General features: G+C 43.5%; 2 protein-coding genes across 2 annotated transcripts in view; one reads left to right on the top strand and one right to left on the bottom strand.

Moving 5' to 3' along the window:
• The window catches only part of TIGIT (T cell immunoreceptor with Ig and ITIM domains), a 32,078-nt gene extending 24,659 nt beyond the window's left edge, over positions 1-7,419 (bottom strand). Inside the window, exon 1 of the mRNA XM_070581926.1 lies at positions 7,310-7,419. The gene's annotated coding sequence lies outside the window, so the exon portion shown is untranslated. The remainder of the gene's footprint in view (positions 1-7,309) is intronic.
• A 12,771-nt stretch (positions 7,420-20,190) lies between these two features.
• Positions 20,191-23,109, top strand: ZNF80 (zinc finger protein 80). The gene has a single exon (XM_008523438.2). It carries the CDS (start codon positions 20,561-20,563, stop codon positions 21,452-21,454), a length of 894 nt encoding a protein of 297 aa, XP_008521660.2. The 5' UTR covers positions 20,191-20,560; the 3' UTR covers positions 21,455-23,109.
• The last annotated feature ends 621 nt before the right edge of the window (positions 23,110-23,730 follow it).

Raw genomic sequence — 23,730 nt, forward strand, 5'->3', positions numbered from 1 at the left:
TCTAATCAGGCCTTGAGACCTAACTTCTAGTTTATAGGAAACCCAGGACAGAAGATAGGTAAACAAGTTAAATTACCCCACTACAAAGCAGAGAAAAATGCCAAATGTGAAGCAATTGCTCCAACAAGGCAAGGTCATGGGAAAGAAGAGGGAAGGGACGGCACTGTAGATTTAAAATAAATTTAGGAGACGTAGCCAAATGCAATTCATGGTCCTCAATTGATCCTTGGTTTGGACAAAGACATTTTGGGGACAATTGCTAGAAATCAAATACGGATTAAGCATTAAATTATATTAATAAACCTTTGATAGTTTTGATTAGTGTGTGTTATGACCTGAATTGTGTCCCTCCCCTGCCAGGGGCCCCAGATTCATATGTTGAAGTCCTGATCCTCAGGAACTCAGAATGTACCTGTACTTGGAGATAAGGTCGTTAAAGAGGTGATGAAGTTCAAATGAGGTCTTCAGGGTGCGCCCTAACCCAATATGATTAGTGTACTTACAAGAAGAGGAGATTTGCGCACAGAGAGATACACATAGACAGAGGGACAACCACGTGAGGACACAGTGAGAGGTGGCCATCTACAAGCCCAGGAGAGAGGCCTCAGAAGTGACCAACCCTGCTGACACCCTCATCTTGGACTTCCAGCCTCCAGAACTGTGAGAAAATAAATTCCTCTTGTTTAAACCACCCAGTCTGTGGCATTTTGCCATGCAGCCCTACCAAACCAATACGGCGTGATAAGGATATTGTGGTTTTATAGGAAAAATTTTTACAGATTTCTACTGAAGTTTTTAAGTGTGAAATGTCATCATGTCTATAATTTTTAAATCCCTAAAAAGTAATGAAGAAAAGGTGGCAAAATGTTGATGGTTAAATTTAGGTGACGGGAATATGGGTATTCATTTTCTTTCTACTTCTCTGTAAATTCAAAATTCATAGTAAAAAGTCAAAATTAAATGAAAGGAAACGTTCCAGTGCAGCTGGGAGAAAGAGGGCTGCAGGCAGGATGGGGAGCACAAGGACAAAGAGCCCAGGGGAAGACCCCTTACACGGGGTCCCCTCTCTGCTGTGGGATTGAACTCCGGGCTCTGCCTTTTAACCCATCTGAGCATGATACTGGGTGATTAGAATTCAAGCACACATTGCATCTGAGGAATTGCCAACAGTAAGGCTGGGAGAAGTGAACAATTAAAAATGAATTTGGTTTGGCTGTAAAACATTACTAATTTCAGTCGCTTACATGAACTACTAAACATTTAAGTATAAATACTGTTCAGCATAATAATAATTATGCGTACAACTGAAAAATACAGTTGGAAATATATAATTAATTTAAAATGTCATAATAATTAAAGGAGCTTTTCAGTATTTAGCCAAATTCCTCATATTGGATAGGCAGCTCCTCGTCTGAACTAAGGCTGCCTGATTCTCTGTCATAACAAAACTCACAGCCCTAACACATTTTTTCACATCAATCAATCAACAAATATTGAGCACTTACTTTGCAAAACTGCCGTGCTAGGCGTTATGGTTGATATGAAGAAGAAGAGTTTGCTCAAGGCCTTCACAATCTAATTAGGAAGTTTGGGTTGTTTTTTTGTTTTGGGGGGGTTTTTTTTGGTGAGGAAGATTGGCCCTGAGTTAACATCTGTTCCCAATCTTCCTCTGTTTTTTTTTCCTCCCCAAACCTCCAGCACATAGTTGTACATCCTAGTTGTAAGTCCTTCTAGTTCTTCTATGTAGGATGCTGCCACAGCATGGCTTGATGAGCAGTGTGGCAGGATCCAAACTGGCAAACGCCAGACCACAGAAGCAGAGTGCACAAACTTAATCACTCGGCCACAGGGCCAGCCCCTAGTTAGGACGTTTTATACTCAAACAAAAATGATGTAAAATATAAAATAGGCTAAAAATGCGAATGACTGGTTCAGACGAGCAAAGGTGGATTTACAGGATGGTCATTCGTATCCGGGAAAAGGAGAAAGAGGTAGCTGTGTGGATGAAGCAAGGATGTCTAAGCTTAGCAAGGAGATATGTCTAAATAACATAAGGGCAGATTCGGAAGCAGTAACAACTGATGGCATACACCCAATGCCTGGACAGAAGCGCGATGATGGTGTTAATCCACATACCCAGATTCCTGTGCTCCCAGGTGACACCTCAGAAATATGATGGGACACTCAAGCATGCTTTTACAGAATGTTTACAAACATATTATGAAAAACAAAACATACTATGGATGCGGATGGTGTGGTGGCTCAACGGAAGGCATGAACAAAGTCGCAATAGAAGAGGGGCCGTGGATTCTGAAGTCCCCGCCTAGTGTCACAGGGTTGATGCGCACAGCCTGCTCCTGTGGTCAAAAGGGTCAAGTGGCAAACATAAAGGCTGGATGCTCCAATGAAAGTAGTGACTGGAGAGCCACTGGAAGTGTCAGACTGTGGCCCCACAATGGTCCTGGCTCAAAACAGACACATGTTCTCTTTGCCTTACAGAATTGAAGACACCTTTCCACAGTGTCTGAGAAAAGACTTCAAAAAGAGAGGTGAGACATGATCTGAGGTATGAAGAGCCAAGAGCATGTAGAATTCTACCAGGGGGAAAAGAGGGGGCAGAATTGAGGTGTGGCCTCCAGAGCTCCATTCAGCTCTCAGTAAGACCTTGCCCTACCCCAAACTGCCTCCCGCCTCACCATTACAATCTGCAGTAAAGACCACCGCCAACGAGGCTATGCCTAGCGTGGCTTATCTTCCTGCTTATGTTACCCAGCACCAGAAGTCCAAGCCTCCTAGGTCAGTGCTTATCACCTGGATTCCCTTCCTTTAAGGCTCTAATCTGACCCACTTCCCCACTCTTCCTGCCTCCCCCGACTCCAAACTCCCATTCTGACCTCTGGGCCTCACAGGCTGTCATCAGCAATATTCTTTTTATCTTCAAACTCTTCTTTAAATCACTGGTTTTCAAAGTGTGGACCTGGACCAATAGCATCACATTGCTTGAAAACTTGGAAGAGATACAAATTCCCAGGCCCCATCCCAGACCTACTGAATCCAGATCTCTGAGGGTGGGGCGGCAGTCTACACTGCGACAAGCCCTCAAGGTGACAGGGCAGTTGTGAAGTATGTCTGCAAGGACTCTCCTTCCAGATCAAGGAAAGCAGCCTTTTTCACGCCTGGATCACCACAGTGGCCCACCTTCCTTCTTGCATATTAATTAACATATCCCCCTAAAACAGCAACGAGGCCACCTCTTCCAACTTTTCTCTTCACCTCTAACTTCTAAAGTCACCACACACACACACACACACACACACACATTCACTACTTCTGAATCATCCTGTCTGAATTTCTTAGAACTAATTCTCTTTTCTTTTACCCTAAAGCAATGGTCTCCACATTTTTTCCTTTTAATTTCATACACCATCAGTTAGAAAAAATTTGAGCAGTGACCTCCGAAATGTGTATATTTATATGAAGTATGTGGATATAGGGCTGTAGTAATACATTTTATACATTATAAAACAAAAACTGAGAATAGAAAAAAATTAGAGATTAGGAAAAAATATTTAAATAACAAGTGTAGGATCTTCCTTATGCACCACAGTGACTCATTTTGTGCAAATTATGTTGGAGACATCAGCTTTGAAGGAACTGAGACACAGCAAGGGTTGTGCTTCCCCTGCAAGTTTCTAGACCCAGAGACATGTGGGCCCTCTGACTAGGAGCACAAGTTAGATTTTTGCAGTTGTGTAATAGTAAATGATCAACAACAGCTCTCCTAGACAAAAAGGCCCATGTTTGTAGCCTCTGTCAATGTCAGTGGTATAAAAACTCCCACTGGGATGATTTCAAGTGTAGGGGAGGAAGACAAATCCTCTACCCTTTGGGTCCTTCTGGCTGGGCTACAAATTACATTCGCATGAGACAGAATAACAGGAGAAAATCAAACAAAGCTTTATAACATGTATACATGGGAGAGACCCAGGAAAACTGAGCAACTCTCCAAAATGGCGGAAGTTCTCATCTTAAATACCATCTTCAGCTAAAGACAAAGGAGGATGTTGGGGGTAGGGGGGAGTCAGTTATGGGAGATTACGAAAAAAGCACAGTAAAGAAGAACAAGGTTATTATGCAGATTTAAGTCCTGCTTTCTGCATTGATAAGAGTTTCTAGAGATAAGGTCATCTGCCCTTCTTCCTGGTACAGAGGGAGATACATTTACAGATGGAGATTTTCCTTACAAATGTAAATATCTTTTACAACGCGTGAATTTTTACTTTTCAGAGCTTCTCCCCTGTCTGCAGTTTTTAAAAGTAACCAGCCCAAAATAATCCTCATGCCAAAGAGGCACATTTTGGGGTGGCCAATTCTGACGCCCGACACAAGCTACCAACATGATGTTCTTGAACATGAAGTTTGGGGAGCGCACAATCGTCTCCAACAAGCCTGCACAAGCCAACTCCGCGACTGGATTTTTGTTCCTAAAACTTCCTGATTAAGGTGTTTTTTTCAGTTATTTCTCTCTCTTCCAGGGAACCATTTTCTTAATTAAGCATTTTCTAATTAACTTGCTCCCTTTTAATTTCTCAAAGCCCCTGCTATGGCCAGGGCAGCTTTTCAGTCCTTCTGGCTTTGGTGGGGGACTCCAGGTCTGATACGGAAGCCAGATGGTCACCTGGGTCTTTTCCACTTGGGGGTAAGAGTGGTGGGAGAGAGAAGCAGTGACAGCCGTGCCTTGAAAGTCCTCGTCACATGGCCCTATGTCAAAGACATGGGCTTATGCAAATTCACCCAGCCTACACAAAAGGAAGCTGGGATTTAGATCTCTCGAAAACCCAGGCTCCTTAACCACAACAGCCTCTGCCTCCCTGCTCCTCTCCCCACATGCAAACCCCTAACCTGATAGTAGCGCGTAGGTAGGAGCTCTCAAACTTTCAGAGTCAAATGAAAGTAAAAACTATTTACTAAAGTGAGTATTGACTAACGCGAATGGAGCATTTACCTGGTGCCAGCCACAGTTCCAACTGCTTTATGAGTATCCTCATTTTGCACATGAGGAAACAGGTTTGGAGAAGTTAGACAATTTGCTCAAGGTCACATAGCTAGTAAGAAGTGAAATTTGGTACCGATGTGGGTGCTGCATGGGGTAAAAAACCCAGAAAAGTGTGCCCCTGTCCTCAAGATGCTTTCCAAAAGCTGACAGCCTCCTTAGGAAAGCAAGACCAACGTAAGTGAAGTAATTAGAAAATCTTCACAGACAGCCTGTAATTAGCTGTAATGTAATATCCCCCACAGCTAAGACAAGTGCTTCCTGGTGGAGGCCATGAGACCTGACCCCTGCCTCCAGAGCTATAATCACTCTTCTAAAAACTCAGAATCTAGGTCAGATGGGGCCCTCAGCCCACAGCCTGGTACTTAATTCTCTCTGCCAAGGAATCCCATCTGACCAAACGACATAGCCATAAAATAGCTATAGAAAGCTGCTTTGCATGCACAGTTTTTTCCATCTTTCTCAGACTAATGAGAAAATATTTTTAAACCTCAGTTTAAAAGTTTCTAGTTCTCAAGTGCCATAAAAGTCCTAAGTCTGGGCTCTGGGCTTCCGCCCAACCTCTCTCTCGTGTGCTATCAGTTCTTCGAGGTCGCTCACTGTGGTCCATCCTAAACTGACAACGCGGACAGAGAACCGGACATCCCTAGAGGAAGAGGAACTTCAGAAGTCAGAGCTTGTTCCTGTTCCCACTGCTGTGGAACAAGCTACCCAAAAACTCAGGGACTTAGAACAGCAGCCGTTTTATTCTCTCTCACATTTCTGTAGCTGACAAATTCTTAGCCGGGTGAGCATATTAGTTTCCCAGGACTGCCATAGCAAAGTACCCCAGACGGGGTGGTCTAAACCACAGAAATTAGTTTTCTCACAGTCCTGGAGGCTAGAAGTCTAAGACCAAGGTGTTGCCAGGCAGGTTTGGTTTCCTCTGAGTCCTGTTAAAGCAACCAGATTAGGCCCAAGATGGAGTGGCTCATGCTAGTCCCACATCTTCAAACCAAAGCTTAACTAAGTTTCTGTGCTCAGCTCTCCTAGAAAAGGAAGGGCTAAGTCAATCAGTCAGCACTTGCCAGCTCAGCACAAGTTACCCGACCTGGCTCCAGGCCTTCCCTTTGCTCCATATGAAAAAGTAACCTTGCTTTAGCTAATCAGCAAATGCCCAGTATAACGCCCTTGTTCCTGCTCACTTCGGTCTTTAAAAACCCTCTTGCTTTGTACAACTCTTTGGGGCTCCTTTCTCACCACTAGATTAGATGCTCCCCAATTCATGAATCATTGAATAAAAGCCCACTAGATAAGTAAATTGTCCATGGAAATTTTTGTTTTAACAGGCGTCTCTCCTTGGCTCGTAGATGGCCATCTTCTCGATGTCTTCACGTGGTCTTCCTTCTGTGTGGTCTGTGTCCTAATCTCCTCTTCTTATAAGGACACTAGTCAGATTGGATTAGGGCCCAGCCATATAACCTCATTTTACCCTAATCACCTCTTTAAAGGCCCTATCTCCAAAGAAAGTCACATTCTGAGGTCCTGGCGGTTAGGATTTCAACAAATGAATTTGGAGGGGGCAGGGGATAGGATGCAGGCCATAACAGTGAGATTTTTGCTCTTGTACATTCCCTGATGTCACTCAGCGGAACTCAGTTGGCAGATGGAATGGTCTAGGGGGTCCAAAATGGCTTCAATCACCTGTCTGGTAGTTTGGTGAGAATGGCTAGAAGACTGAGCTCAGCTATGCCTGTTGTGCAGAGAGCCTTCATATGGCATCTCCATCCTGGCCGTCTTGGGGTAATCAGATATTTTACATGAAGGCCAGCACCTCAAGAGAATCAGGCATGACCTTTATTTTGTTGTTTTTTTACTTTTGTTTGTGAGGAATATTGTCCCTGAGCTGACATCTGTGCCAGTCTTCTACTTTGTATGTGGGATGCCACCGCAGCATGGCTTGACGAGTAGTACATAGGTCTGTGCCCAGGATCTGAACCTGCAAACCCTGGGCCATCAAAGCAGAGTGTGCAAACTTAACCACTACACTATCAGGCCAGCCCCAGCCATGACCTTTTGTTACCTAGCCTCAGAAGTCACATAGCACCACCTCTGCCATGCTCTGTTGGTCAAAGCAGTCACAAACCTGCCCTGATTTGAGCGGAGGGGACACGGGCCCCACCGCTCAATGGAAGGAGTTTCAAAGAATTTTTGTCCCTTTTTTAAATTGATGCAAGCTGTTTACAGTTCAGCCATATCATCCACAAAGTTTCCTACCTCTCTGTCATCTTGACTCAGATGAGAAGAGCTCAATAAACACCACAGTTATTCTCAACCCTCTGGGTTCCTCTCTGCTTCTTAAGGGCTGGTGCAGGTGGCTCAGGTTTATAAGAACCAAACGGTTCCTTTTAGGCCTCACCTGCCATCTGAGTTCGTTAATTCTTCACGTTCTTTTCTAGTGACCCAAACACTCCAACTTTGGCGTTGTGGTTTCTTCTTTACCAACATGGCTGCTGTGCCTGGTCACAGGGAGTCCTGACTTCCACAGTCTCCATCACTACCCCATCTCTCCATCGTGTCTGGGATATAATTTGTGATCCCTTCTGTTTCCTTTTGGAGCTGTTTTACTGGGCTTAGACCACTCACTCCTGCACCTCAGAGCTCTTTTTGGGGGCGGGGGGGGGGGCGGGGATGATTAGCCCTGAGCTAACATCTGCTGCCAATCCTCCTCTTTCTGCTGAGGAAGACTGGCCCTGAGCTAACATCCATGCCCATCTTCCTCCACTTTACATGTGGGACACCTGCCACAGCCTGGCTTGCCAGTTGGTGCCACGTCCGCACCCTGGATCTGAACCGGCAAACCCCGGGCCGCTGAAATGGAACGTGCGAACTTTGCTGCGCCACCAGGCCGGCCCCAAGAACTCCCATTTTGTATCCTGCATGTTGTTTGCCCTGCTCCCATCTCGGCTGGTTCTTTTTATTGAAAAAATTGGAATTTGGGTATGTCTGACCCAGATGAGGCAGGCCTTCCAGAATTCTATTTGCTAGAGAGACTAGAAAGCCCAGGAGATAAACGTCCCTAAGAGACGACCACATGAGGCACTGACAGTCTGACTTAGGAAAAAAAGCCTCAGTTCTCAGAATCTCCACTCCTGTCAGATCCTGAGTGGTAATAGTCACTTGGATCCATCCTAGTTCCCATCTCTTAAACAGTCTGGATACTGGATGCTGGATCCTGGTGAGACAGGGCATTAATAAAAACTGAAAGATCTAGTCGTTCCCTACTTTAAAACTGCCTTGTGACTGATCATATCACTAAGAAAGGGGGTGCTCTTCCCTCTTCCATGGAGGAGGGTTCCAGGGTATCCTGGGACAGGTCTGTTTTACTGGCATTGAGTCCATGTGAACCACCCTCCGGGGTGGGGGCGGCGGGGGGGAGGCGGCTTCAAGAAATCTCTAGGGGAGAATGTTCCAGAGACAGGGGCATTTGGGAGTGAGATTTGAATTATTAAATTAATCAGCCCCCTTCCGTGTCTACAGAGGAGGCCTGGGAATCTCAGCTCAGAAGAGAAAAGTCTCCGCTGTGCTCCTTCCCTTGCTTGGCTCCCGTTTTCCATCCCCTGGGCGGGCAGGGTCTCTGGTGGCCCAGTGGTATTTCTTTGCGTCTTACCAGCACACAGCTTCCAGGAGGCCTGGCTGGAGGGGTGTGAGTGCCTGCACGGACCCGGCCACTTTTAAGTCTGGTAACTTCATGCACCAGGAGTTTTCTGAACTAAGTTTCTTCATCTGTTAATTGCGAGTTACACCACCTGCTCATTAACCTCAAAGGGCTGTTGTAGGAACCAAATTTTCTAAATGACTTAAAATGAATAGCTTCACTACACAGACACAAATATTCTATCTCACGTCTTTGACTATCTCCTTTGTGATATTCAAAGGGTGTGGAATGATTTTAACAGCAACTTCCAGACTTAACCTCCACTTATGTACTTATCTCTCCGCGACCACACTGTAAACCTTTTAAATGTTGGGACAGTGTCTTATGCCTCTTCATATTCCCTAATGCACCCATTGTAGAGCTTAACAAACTTTTGGGGCTTAATAAATTAATAACCAACTTAATTTTAAAACCTCCCCACTCTATTCTCCCTTATCGTGACATATCTCTTAAATTCATAACCAACCACCTTATCTGTTTTCTGGATTAAGGGACAGCATTAATGATAAATTAATTAAATTTCACCATCACCTCTGTGGGACTGTGGGGCCTGAGGTTGTATCCTTTCCCAGTGACTGGCTTTATTATCAAGGGTTGAGAGTATGAATCATACTTTCCCTGCTCCTGCACACAAAGGAGTTTCGACAAGGTTTGGAAACAGAAATCCTGAGCTGCTAACTTGACGTCTGCACATCTGTAGATCTGGATGCTGCTGGCTGCCTCTGCAGAGAGGCCTGGTCATCCAAGCAGATTTCAGATTGTCTGGGTCTTCAGAGAAAGGCACACTGTCAAGGTTGTTTCTGGCCATCCCAGTGGGGAGGGCAAGAAGGCTGGGAAGTGAGCACAGTCTGAGTGTTACCATTTTTCTTTCGTAGGCAAAAGTTCCCTTCTTCCCTCTGCTCAACTAAAACTAAAACTAGTGTCCTTTCCAGCTCTCATTTAAGATGTCTGGTGTTGCAGCCATGACTCATTCTTTCCCTCTCTAGCCAGATATTAGAGGTGTATTTTTGAGGGGGTGGGGTTGCTCCCATTTGGATGGTCTAAAAAAAATCCTTACCTCTCTCTGTTCAAAGGGCCAGGTTAAAACAGGAACTCCCTGAGAGTTCAATTTAATCTAATTATATGTACTAGGTAGATGCTGGCTGCCCAGGTCTTAAAAAAAAATCCTGGGCTCTTTCTTAGATGTGTAATAACATGGGGGAAAAAAATGTCTGAAAGGCCCTGGTTGAACAAAATAACTCTGTGCTCCAGGGGAAAATTGTAGGTGAGTCACGACCATCACCCAGACTCATTTGCATAGGACTAGGAGTGACATGCTGATTGGGTACTAATCAACTTGTTCCATCCAGACAGTTCCCTTCAGACCTGTACAACTGATGATGTGAGGGAATCTCTACCTGGGTGACCCACAGGCACACCTAACTCATCATGTTCAAAGCTGAACTCAACTTTTCCACCCCCAAACATACTCACTCCTTTGTGCTCTCTGTCTCAGTTGGTGGCATCTCATCTACACAGTCATCCAACTTAGAAATCTTGCAGTCATTCTTGACAGCCTGTTTCTTCTGCGCCACCACCCCCACCATCCAATTATCAAGCCCTTAAATTTTTAGAATCTTTCCCCACCTCCACATCTCCAGCGTCCCTGCCCAAATGGAAGCTTTCATCATCTCTCAGTTGGAATACTGCAATTGCCTCCCCTTACCTTTTGGAGTGATCTACCAAAAACTCAAATCTGAACCTGTTGTTATTTCCTGAAATCATGTCCATAGTTGCCCTCACTCTACAGAATAGAATCCAAAGACTTTTAACAAAGGTGCTTCTTCTGGCACTCAAAGTCCCCTGCCCATGTAGGCCCTGCCTGGGTCTTCAGTCTTGTCTCTCTTCATTCACTCTTGTGCTTTATACATCTGTCACCACAAATGGGTGGCTGTTTTTCCTTTGGTATTTGGCTGGAGTAAGCCAGGTATTATCAAAAAGATTTGCTGTTCTACTAAGCTGCTCTTTTCCTAGACTTTTGACTAGAGAATGACGACTTCTCTTGGGGTTTTTTTGCCTTTTTTTTTTTTGTCTTTGCCTCTTGGGGGTTTCAGGTTGAAGGCTTCTCTAGCATCCTGTGGTTTGGGATATACTGGAGGCAAAAGAAACCAGGGAACTCCCCATGGTGTCGTATCTCAAGTCCTGCGGCTCCAGGCAGTACACCTTTTTCCTTCCACCTTTCAGAGTCTTTCTGTGTTTGTCATGTTATGTCTGAGGTTTTTTAGCTATAAGAGAGAAGACTAGTGAGAAATGGAGCTATTCTATCTCGGCCAGAATCAAAGTCCATCAATTAAGCTTTAATGAAAGAATAAAAGAGGCTGCTTGAAAAATATGTAGGGAGCAGATCAGTTGGGTATTTTGAAGGAAGTATATTCCTCTATTACAGAGAATATTGAAGAAGGGGTTGCCCAGGGAAGGCCTGCTCTGGGATTCTGGGATCTACTCTAAATGTTGGAATGATGAAGAGTTATCCTCTATCAACTCCTAGGAAAGAGTTTCAACCTGTGGAGCACAATAAAAACATATACAACTGAGCACTGTCTTATGAAGAGTCTGGGGACAGAGAGTGGGCTGGGATAAATCAGGATGTCTTGTATAAGGCTAATTCCAGACAGCAGCACCATGGTAATCAGTCCTATCGCTACCGAAGGTCAAAAAAGTTCTAAGACATTCCCCCTCCCCTTGTGGAAGGGAGGCCAAAAAACCTTCAGAAGGACAGTTGAAGTTCTCAGATAGTAGCAGCCACATTTGCTCAGCCACTAATAGAAGAGTCTTCAAGTTGGCAACTTTGGGCAATGGTATGGAGCAGCCTTTAATTAGACAAGAAAGCAAGAAGAAGCTATAGGCAAGGGCCACGACAGCCCAGAATGGGAGGGCATGGTTTGGGAGATCCCCTACTTAGACTTTAGTATGGACTATATTCAGGATCTCTCCTTCCTTACCTTAGCCCTTGTCCTGAAGCTAGAGCATCTTGCTGGGAAGGGTAGGAATGGAAGGAGTTAGTTAATGAGTTCTTAGAGATGGCATGATCACCCCTATCCAGACACTCAAAGACTGCCAAGATTGGACTAAACTTTTTGGCAAAGGATTTTTGAGAGTTCTGAGGAAGACAACCCAGAGATAAATTAAAATGACACACAGTGGTTCATCTGGTATTTGCCCTTTAAATCCCAAATTGGAGTTATATATGTAATTATAGTTCTATGAATTCACGAACTCTGTTTCTGACAGGATTTTCTCTTTAATATTCCCTTCCTACCCTGAGATTTACTCGTTTTTCACACTTGGATCTATATGACCTATATCCTATAATCTCACTGTAGACTGAGATAGCCTAAAAGTGGTAAGGGAGAAATTCCTATAGCTGGATAATCTGATCTAATCCCTCATTTTCCAGGTGAAGAAACTGAAGGGTAAAGTCAATTTCCCAAGGTTATTCAACCAGTCAGTCCTTTCTCAAACCTAGGCCTCCCCACTTTGAGTTACCAAGCCCTCCTGGACCAAGAAACAATGAAGCTTTCTTTCTCTTTCCTATTCTTGAATGTTTTTATCAGGACATTGCAGAGTGAGACTTTAACATCTCACAACAACCTCTGAAAGATTTGCTGTGGCCTGGTAATGGAAAACATGGCAATAAATAATTATTTACATATATATGAATAATTGAGGAGCCAGGCAGCCTGTCAGCAAATGGTAGACAAGTAGAACAGACAAGAAGCACATGGGAAACCTCCAGTCAGAAAGAATATTTTCTGAGAAAAACGGAAAGTCATCCTTCCCTACAGAAACCACCATGGGGAGGCGCTTCAGAACCCACTGGGCATCTGAGAGGCAGATGTTGAGCTCATTACAGCAGCTCCAGGGCCCAAAGGCAACTCCCACAAGCAGCAAAAGAGGAGGAGCTGGTCCTAACACAGTGTCAGGAGTAAGGATCTGATTGTGTGTTGAGATGGATTGCTCCCTCCTGAGGCGGAAACAGAGCTGTCCCACACGAGAGAAGTTGGCTCCCCAAGCAGATAACCAGCGGATACGCTTTACTGAGCTTTGTGTTTTGGTTTTTTTGTTTGTTGTTTGTTAGGCTTTATATTATTTGAAGCAGTAAGAGATGGTGAAAGAATTCTATGTGGGCAGGTCATTCTCATCTGTGGGCCATACTTCTCTTAGTCAGTCAAAAGGGTATAAAACACCTTTTTCTAAGTTATGAAAGGAATGAAATTAAACAAGATATATATTCTCTCATGGACCACATGCAAGGCACAGTGTTTCTTACTGTGGGAGATATAAAGATGAATTCAATAGGAATTCTGCTCTGGTGAGCTTATGGTCTGGGGACAGTCAGGCCACACACACGGTTAATTAGCCTTATCACCAGGTAGTAGGTGAAAAGAGATGATATGAGATAAAGGATAACAGACTAGGGAAATACATAAGAGAGTTTGTTCCTAACATGAAGAATCCACATTTTCAGAGGAAAGGGTGTTTTGGTTAGACCTTGGACATTCAGAGAAGGAATAAAACCATTCCAGGCAGGGGTAAGGCACAGGCAAAAAGGTGAAGCAGCCAGGCCCAGGAGAGTCTGGAAAAGATGAGCTCTTCAAGAGGCCTGTCCCACAGGAGGAGGAAGGAAACTGAGTTAATGTGGCTCTAGAATCTGGGTGATGACCTACGGAAGTGCCTGTGGGGTTTCGCTGTTACTTCTTTGTTGACATTTGCTTTAAACCCAGTCTTAGGCTCCTCCCCTAGGTGCCTGGGATGGAGGAGGGGAGCAATCGAAAGCTCCCCAGTGCTTATAGCTGTTTTAACTCACCTACCCCTAAAAAGAGTCTAAGACCTTTTCCTTCTATCAGACTTCCATTTTTTTTTTTCTTCTGAAGGAAGAAAATGTGCCAGCATTGAAATATATCACCCATGTCAGTCTCTTTCGAAGTCACTATTTTGATTTTTGTTTTCCTGCCTGCATGTCCTGGGACCCTGTTGCTAAGAGCCTCGGGTCCATAAGCTTTTTTCGGCTTCTCTTCTACCATCTCCTAATAGAAGAATTTCAAGGGCCAGCATCATAAGCTGACGATGGTGGGAGAAGTGAGACTTAACTGCTTCAAAGATATCCATGGGATGTGACTGAGGATGGGAGTGGTCGCCCCACCAGACAATTGAATGCAGGGTTGGCTGCTGCAGGAGCAGAGTATCTGAGCAAGGCTGGTGCCACTAGTTTTCTTCCATTTCCCAGACCTCTTCCTGACCCCTCTGCTCCCCCCCTCAACCAGCCCCAGTGAGAAGGGGAGAGGAGGGTGCGGCTCCACAACACAGGCCTGGATATGCCCATACATCCTCTTCTTTCTCCTCCTGTGTGCTTTACACAGAGTCTTGGTAGATGGATACAACACTGTGAGGGAGTCCTACCACCCAAGTGGGCTCTTCTGCCCACTGCAACACATCCCAATAGTCAGGAGGCAAGGTGGTAGGAGAGAAATGACTTTATGACGGCTTGCTGCAGGAGGGAAGATGGCTGACTCATGTCTGAAAGAACCATCTCACAGAACAAAGACTACAGGGCAGTTACATACTGGCCCAGTCTCCAGGTGGGAGAGGTGGCTGTTCTCTGGGTGGGACAGACCTCTGGTCACTGTTCCTGATAGTCCTTTGTTCTACTGGATATGTATCAGAGGATAAAGCAGCTGCCCTATACCCTGATCTTTCAGTTGTCATTGATTTTGGCTATCAGCATAGGCTCTCTGCCTGGGGGTCATCACATTCCTAAGGGACTCAAAAGAAGAAAGTTGTCATCTTAAAGCAGCTGGGAGGGGCCGCAAAATCTATAGAGCATGTGTGGGCTAGTTAGCGGTCAGTTAAAGTTATGATGTAGTTTCCTTTCTACAATATGGCTTCCCTTATGTCACTCTTGTGTTGAGCTGGTATCAGGAGCATCTCTCTGACCTGAATGTTTGTATAGGATAAATTTGGAGATGACTCTAGGCTTATCAGCACAGATGAGGCCATGAAGGACCTAGCACTGGGTTGGGAAAGAAGTCCAAGGGCACCCTGCCATGCTCAGGACCTTCAATGACCCACTCTACTCAGTGATGAGACTGGGACCCTTTGCTGCTATAGCTGGACTCAGGGACCAGATCCTAAGACAAAATGATGAGGTTATTCTGTTTCTGCTAACTGGCAACAGAACAGATCTAGAAAGCAAAACATACATTTTCTGGAAGAGGGAAAACACAGAGCTCACCAGTGGAAAGTTAACCATATGGAAACATCTCCTAGAAGACGATGAGAACACAGAGAAGTGGAGATGACAGGGCAGCTGTGGTTCCAAGGAGCTAAATTTCCTGTGTGAGCCTGTGGAACTTTATCTGCATAGCAGACCAAGTTCTACCTCAGCAGACCATGTCTGGACAAACGTGTCCTTTCCAAGGACAAATATAGACTCTTCAAAGTGCTACAGGCAGAATGAGCTTCACCTCTGTCAGGGCTTCTGGAGGAGATGCCCACAGGCTTGTGGAAATGCAGCCTGGATTACACTGCAGATGTTCTGCACAAGGTGTTATTTCAAACTGAACAGACTAGAATTTGGAAAAGTTAAAAATAAAAGGGGTATAGGGGAGGAAAACATTTCCTCCACCCACTCTAGGTCCTTCTGGCCAGGCTAAGAATTAAATTGACATGAGACAGAATAACAGGAAAAAATGAAACAAAGCTTTTTAACATGTATACATGGGAGAGACCCAGGAAAACTGAGTAACTCGCCAAACTGGCACAGATTTTCATCTTAAATACCATCTTCAGCTAAAGACAAAGGAGGATGTTGGGGGTGCGGGTGGTTTGGGGCTTCAAAGGGGAAGAAGGCAATTCACATAGAAATGGAAAAGAGAATGTTTGGTAAATAGAACTTTGATAAGAGTGGGTTTAGCAAGGATCCTCCCAGTCTATCGATACCCAGAGTTATCTATGGTGATGGCCTGTCCTGGGGACAGGACTTTATTTTAAATTTCTTTTAGGCAGTTAGGGGGAAGGTCAAAGTTTCTTTCAGAGTCTTTTGTTCTTAAAAATAATCAAGGCAAGGCAAAGAGATAGATTTTGGGGTAACCAATTCTGATTCCCCACAGGTGTAATATGTGAATATCAATATTATATACTGTTTATGAATAAATATAAATATTTTCATAAATATATAAATGCAAATCTAGCAGAAGCATAAAACATTGAAGAAATGGTAAATATCAAGTTTACATCTAGTAAATAACTTAGTTACTTCCAAAGTGGTACAAAGTTAATTGAATCCAGAAGGCGTATACAAGAGGTTTCCATTACATCTGTAGGATTTTATTTATTAAGCTGCATTGTAAATAAACAGGTGGTCATTATAGTATTGTATATATGCCTGAAATGAAATGTTCTTTGAACATTTGAATATGAGCCTTTAAAAAAAGTTTTACTGAGATGTAGCTCACATATATAAAATTCACCCATTTAAAGTGTACAATTCAATGTTTTTAGTATACTCATAGAGTTGTCCAACCATCCTTCAGTCTAATTTTAGAACATATTCCTCAACCCATTAGTGGTCAATCCCCATCCCTTCCTCCTATGCCTAACCCTACTTTGTCTCTATAGATTTACCTATTCTGAACAATTCATATAGATAGAACTATACAATATGTGTTCTTTTGTGACTGGCTTGTTTCCAATAGCATAATGTTTTCAAGGTTTATCCATGTCATAGCATGTATCAGTATTTCAATCCTTGTGGCTAAGTAATATTTTACTGTGTGGATATACTACATTTTGCTTATTTGCTCATCAGTTGATGGACTCTTGGGTTGATGGACTTTTGGGTTCTTTTTGCTATTATGAATCATTCTGCTATGAACATTTATGTACGGATTTTTGTGCAGTCATGTCTTTAAATTTCTCTTGGATATCTACGTAGGAGTAAAACTGCTGAGTCCTAGGGTAACTCTATGTTTAAATTTTAGAGGGACTACCAGGCTGCTTTCCAAAATGTCTGCACCATTTTATATTCCCACCAGCAATGTATGAAGTTTCCAATTTCTTCACATCCTCATCAATACTTGTTATTGTCTTTTTAATTTTAGTCATTCTAGTAAGTAGGACATGGTATCTCACTGATTTTCACTTCCTTAACAGTTAATGATGTTGAGCATCTTTTCATATGCTATTGGCCATTTGTATATCCCTTATGGAGAAATATCCATTCAAATCCTTTGCCCATTTTAGTTGGGCTTTTTGTCTTTGGTTTTTGAGGTGTAAGAGTTATTTGTATATTCTGGATACAAATCACTTGTCAAAACCATAGCTTGCAAATATTTTCTCCTATTCTGTGGGTTGTCTTCTCATTTTATCAGTGATGTCCTTTGAAGCACAAATGTTTTTAGTTTTGATGAAACTCAATTTATTTTTTGTTGTTGTTGCTCATGCTTTTGCTGCCATGTCTAAGAAACCATTACCTAACCCAAGATCACAGAAATTTACTCCTCTTTCTTCTAAGAGTTTTATAGTTTTAGCTCTTACCTTTGGGTCTATGATCTATTTTGAGTTAATTTTTATGTATAGCATGAGATAAGGATCCAAGTTCTTTCTTTTGCTTGTGGATCCAGTTGTCCCAGCACCATTTGTTGAAAACACTATTCTTTCCCATCATGATCAGTCTTTTTAATGGAAGAAGCTTTCTCTTTTTTTCTGAAATGTTTTTATAAGGACATAGTCATATTAGACTAGGCCTCACCCTAATGAGTGCAACTTAACTTGATCATCTGCAAAAACCCTATTTCCAAATAAAGTCACATTCATGGCTACTGAGGGTTAGGACTTCAACATCTTTTGGGGGAGATGCAGCTCAACCCATAACAGTCAGTATGCTATCTTGTAGAAATGTTGCTCTAAAGGGATGTACTATTGTAGACATAAGGTAAGGCTAATACTCTGTGAATGGGGGTGGAGTCTCCACTAAAGGAAGTAGGTACTACACCCATCAGTCATCCTTACAGGTAAAAGATGGGAACAGAAAATGGGGAAGACGGGCCTGAGACAGAGTTAAGAAGGAAACTTCTTCTGAACCTCTCTCTTAGCCTTGACTTGGGCCAGTCTCTGGGGAATCGAATCATGTTCAAGGTGTTTCTGGTGGTTAGAGGTAACCTGGCCTCTTCCTTAAGGGGGAAGAATGGGCTCTGAACAGAAAGGCAGTCCTACAGAGGTCCCAGGAGGACACACTAGGAACTGAGGGCCCTAAGAACAGCCATAACTAGCAGCCAGTTATAAGTTATTCTCTGTGTGGAAGTCTGTCTGTGATCCCCAGCCTTCAGTGAAGTCTCAATAAACTCACATCCTGGTCTGATATCAGAGAAAAAGTCTGTGTTCATGCTTGGTCTATAGTGCTAAAGGGAGGCAGAGGAATGATGGTGGACACTGCCCATGGGTGTGTCCAAGGACTGAAAATTGCAGGTGACAGTCTATACTCACAAGTGTGAAGTCACCTGCAGTGGCCCAGGCTGACACAGGAGCCCTTGTGAGAAGTCCCCCTGAGAACTCCCAGATAGCAGACTCAATATAGTATAGCTGTTGATGTGACCTAATTTATAACAACTTCCTGCTGAGATCTTCAGGTCACTTACAAGCATTGCTACTCAATGGCTCAAATGATTGAAAGCATTAATCATTTTGAAAACTGTTATATAACACTAAAATCATATATTGAAAGGTAAATTTGCTAAAGAAAAAAATTAGACTTTTCCAAGAAGCCAAGCCAACTCATTTTGTAATTGCCCATATTATCATGGTTATAATGCCAGTATTTAGTGGTCAGCCTTTCTTGAACTCTTAGAAGTGGACACAACTGAACCTAAGGACCAAACTCAGAGAACCACTGCTGGACAGAACTTTGTCTCAAATATGTAGCATCCTGAGACTTATGGGGGCACATGTCCCAGGCAAGACAGCCCTGCGCCTATTCAAACCAGCTCATGTATAGCTGCCTAAGTCATGGCCATCCAGTACTGCCTCCTATCCTGGGGAGAGTCCTGCTCTCTGGAAAACACAACTGAGCTCTCTGCTTTGTATCCTGACTGTACTGACTTCCACCAAATCCTTTGGGTGAGAAAACTCTGTCACATTTTCCCAGGTGATGTGTTTGCCTGGCCTTTCATTTCTCTGACCCTAATATTTATATATATTATGAAAGTGATCAAGCAGGTGATACACAAAAATCCATGCTGAACACATTCTCAAGTATGAAATAATAGAAGAATTTTTTACGTCAGGAAAATGAAAATAGCACCTGCTATCATCTCCCCTCTTCAACACTGTAGATGGAGGTTCTGGCCAGCACAGAAGACATAAAAATAAAACTAAGTTTAAATATTTGCTGAAAGTCAACCTGCCAGGCCATTTCACTGGGAGACCTGCAATGTCAGTATCTTTAGGTGTCCCCTCTTGAGCTGGACAGATTCTCAGACAACATTCCAAACGGCTGCCACGAAGAGCAAAGATGATAGAGGTCCCAGCACTCAGAGTGGCAATGACCATCAAGCCTCTTCTTTCCACTGTTTGCCAGAACCTTCAAATTTGCCTCTCCTTCTCTTGTTCCAAGATCCTCTCTTCACTTTAACAACCAGCTCCAGCTTGGGTAGCGGAGGGCAGTGGATCAGGGTCTTACTCAAACCACTGTCACCATCCTCCACATGATGGTCTCCCCTCCTACCCAGTTCCAGAGGAACTTGGCACCGCTGGGCCCTTAATTTTTGAAGATTCTGCAACACATATTGTGATGCTTCCGATTCCCCCGCTAGCAGTGGACTAGAGTGCTCTCGGGCTGCTGAATAATGCTCCATTCTGTGGAGAACCCCATCCATCCTCTTTCCTGGACTCTCTCCAGGTATTTGCTATCGTGAACTTTCTTATACATGTCTCCCAGGATGCATATGGAAAAGCTTCTCTTTGGAGGTGAGGCCAAAGCTTTTCAATATGTTTTTACTAACGACAGAACCATCCGCAATGCAAAAGAGATCCTGAATTTCCATGCCTTTTCCAACACTCGGTAATTGGACTGGATTGACTTTAGCATCCAGCCCCGGGGACAGTTTGATGAGCGTCAGCGGGTAAAATAAAGCGGTTAGTATGGCTCTTTTGCTCCCCACACTGTGCATGTTCACGTGCATGTTCGTCTGCATGTTTGGAGGTTCTCTCTGACACAACCAGAGTGAACGTCCAACCAGCCACACAGGTGAACTTCCATAGTAACTGAAAATTCAATTGCCGGATACAAAAAAGTGAAACTGCGGCCTCTGGGACTTGTAGTCCACTGGCGGCAGCGCCTGAGTGCGGTGTTTTCTGGTATCTGTAGGCGGAGGTGCCCTCTGCGCAGGCGGAAGCTGGTGCCACGTGGACATTTTGTGCGCTTGGTTGTAGCCGCGTCTCAGGTTGCGGTGTTGGACGTCGCCGTGACCCTCGCTTGGAAGGAGTTGGGGCAGCTGGACCAGGCCCAGAGGACCCTGTTCCGGAAAGTGACGCTGGAGACTTGCAGACTCCAGGTCTCACTGGAGCTTGCGGTTCCCAACCCAGAGTTGATGTAACAGCTGATGCACGGGTAAGAGGGAAGAGAGGCCTTTGCCGAATCATCTGTCCAGGTGACAAGTAAAACCCGAGACCAGCCCGCTTTGTCTTAGGGAGCCTTGCTCTGGATAAGACTGACTCAGGGAGCCAGGAGGTCCTCCGGCTTGGAGCAAGCCAGAGATCAGGAAGTATTGTTGGAAATGCAGGAAGGGCACTTGAGGCCACTTACCGTCTCCCACGAGGAGACCTTCCTTCCACATATGAGCCTTGAATGTGATGGGTTGGGAACAGATGATAGTCTGCGCTCAAGGGTTTTACAGAAGCAAGACTCTGGAGGAAATGCGCTCCATGAATGTGATTCACAGGGACTGAGTAAAGACGCGTTGGTTCATGCAGGGAAGACCCTCTACAAATGCGAAGAATGCGGGAAAGTGTTTCACAAGAATTACGTACTTGTTCGACATCAGCGGATTCACACTGGGGTGAAGCCTTATGAATGCCAGGAGTGTGGGAAAGCCTTTCAGGAAAAGGTAGACTTGGGCCGGCACATGAGGATTCACACTGGGGAGAAGCCCTATAAGTGTGTGGTGTGTGGGAAGCTCTTCAGCCGCAGGTCACACCTCACGTACCACCAGCGGATCCACACTGGCAAGAAGCCCCATGAGTGCAGAGAGTGTGGAAGGACCTTCAACTCCCACTCTGTTTTTGTCCAGCATAGTCTGACCCACACCGGAGAAAAACCCATTGAGTGCAAAGAATGTGGAAAAGCCTTTCACTACAAGTCTTCCTTAACTCGACACATGAGGATTCACACGGGAGAGAAGCCCTACAAGTGCAGCGAATGTGGAAAGACCTTCACCTACCACTCTGTTTTTTTCCGACATGGGATGACCCACAGTGCAGGAAAGCCCTATGAGTGTAAAGAATGTGGGAAAGGTTTCTACTACAGCTATTCCCTCACTCGACACACAAGGAGGCACACTGGAGAGAAGCCCTATGAGTGCAGGGAATGTGGAAAGGCCTTTGCCTACCGATCCGCTTTTGTTAAGCATAAGAAGATCCACACTAGAGGAAAAACCTTTCAGTGCAAATAATGTGGGAAAGCCTTTTGTGACAACTTTTCTTTCCCTTGACACTTGAGTCACACTGGAGAGAGGCACTCTGAATCCCGTCACTATAGGACAGCTTTAAGCTGCTGCTTATCCCTCACTTTACCATCAAAGAATTCATGCTGGAGAGAAACTCACTAAGAGTGTAAGCTGTGTGGAAAGACCTTTTGCAGGCGGGCCTGCTTCAGCCAACATCATAGAACTTATGCTGGGGAAAGACCTTTTGAATATAAACCACTTTTGGCCATGGGAAATATCTTACCTGGCATCTGAGAATTCATCCAGGAGAGAGACCTCTGAGTTATTGTGCACTTGGCAGAAACTTCTGCTACAGCTCTCTCCATAAGTTATAGCACCAAGCTGTCTCAGAAGTATTTTTAAAAGAATGAGGAGGAGGATGCTGTCAAAGAGAAAAGAAAAAGAATTGTTTGCACAGCTTCTTCCAGACTTCTCTGAAAGCCAAGCCTCTGAAAATTTGAATTCAGCTCTTTATTTTGAGGATATTTGAAAGGTAAATGGGGCTTGCCCCTTAATTTGTCCTTTATATAAATATTCACTTCTGTCTAGTGATGGGAGAGCTGTGCAGTTGAGGGCAGCTGTGTAAAGATTTTGTTGACAGCACTCTTTGTTCCAAATTGTCTGTAGTCTTGAGGAGCATAAATCTTTGTGAGAGATATGCAGGCTTAAGTCATGAAATACTTGAAACTTGTAAGAAATTAGAATATTAAAAATACTGCCACATAAAATTATTTTATATTTAAGGAGATAAGGATCCACATATGAATGTGGCACATTTTGCTGCGTCATGTAAGACCATTTAAGGCTTTAATGTTTTTCAGTTTCTTTCTTCATGTGGTTCTGAACATCCAGCAGTGTCATTTTCTTCTTGACTTCGAGATCCTTGTTTGTTTTGATTCATTTTCTCTGGGGTGTGGGGATGATGGCGTGGCTGCGTGGCTTTCCCAGGTGAGCCCTAATTCTTTCCTCTGCAGTTCTCAGCTTCTTTAGTCCTCTGTAAAGGGGCTTCTCCAAACCATGTCAGCAGTTTTCTAGAGATTGAACTAAAGCTAAAACAAACTAAATAAAATACAGCCAAGTTAGACTGATGGAAAACTTGGGAAGAAAATTAAAATTTTCAAAAATCAATACAATGTATTACAATATAAACCATGTAGATCCTTTGACCTATTAATTCAATTTCTAGAAATCCAGCCTAGAGAAATAGTCTCACAAATGTGCAGAGACATGTGTACAAAAAATACTCACTGTAATTTTGTTTTTATATGTGAAACATTGAAAACAACCTAAATGTCCATCCATAAGGAAACAAGTTTCGGTACATCTGTTCTATGAAATACTGTGAAAAAATAATGTTTGTGTTATGTGCTAATGTTCAGATAGCTTCAGATATAGTGTTAGGCAAAAGAGCAAGTTGCAGGAAATAAATCCAGCTCTGGACGAATGACCCTAACACTGTTAACAGTGGTTCTCTAAGGAGAATGGGATGGTCAAGGGTTTTAGGGAACTTTCAGTTTTTACTTTATATACTTCAGTGTTGTTTGCATGTTTTTTAAATAAAGAGCATATATTATTTTCGCAATAAATGTTTCAAATATTTTAATTAAAATAGCATCATGGAATACAAATGACTCCTATCATTTCTTATAAAGCATGAATTTTATAGGATTTTTAAAGCCCTGGTGTTACTATACCTTAAAAAAGAAAAACTGAAATCAAGGCTTCAGAGCTAGTAGGCCACACTTAATAAATGATAAGGTAGTTTAAAAATGAGTCAGCATGAACATAGAATAATACCTGCGAAAGATGAGTTCAGCATAGGCACTCTTCAGTGAACTTTCATTTCCTTTAAAATCCTGTAACTGACAAATGCCCTTTTGCAAGTGATTAGATTTTAGGTGTCAGGTTTTTATCTTCTCAGAGTTGATCACGAGAAAAGTATTTTGCTGTTAATGTCGATGTGTTGTGTGTACACACACATAAACACACACACACATTTGCTGGCTACAGCTGACTTCTAAATGTTTGCTGCTGAATGAATGTGGTTTGCTTATACTGGGTTTACTTTCAGACTTCACAGTGTATGTTAGGGTTCTGAAGAATGAGAAGTGTAGCTGCATTTTTCCAACATGATATTCATACCAAGCAATCAGATCTTTTCTCCAGTAAGGAAAACAAGTTTGCTCCCCACTGATTATATCTTAGGATTTGCCTGTGTTTACGATATGTGTGAATATTTGTTA

This window comes from Equus przewalskii, chromosome 18, assembly GCF_037783145.1.
Source record: "Equus przewalskii isolate Varuska chromosome 18, EquPr2, whole genome shotgun sequence".
NCBI lineage: Eukaryota > Metazoa > Chordata > Mammalia > Perissodactyla > Equidae > Equus > Equus przewalskii.

Coding starts and splice junctions, on each gene's coding strand:
- ZNF80 (XM_008523438.2), top strand. CDS start 20,561: ATGCAGGAAGGGCACTTGAGGCCACTTACCGTCTCCCACGAGGAGACC.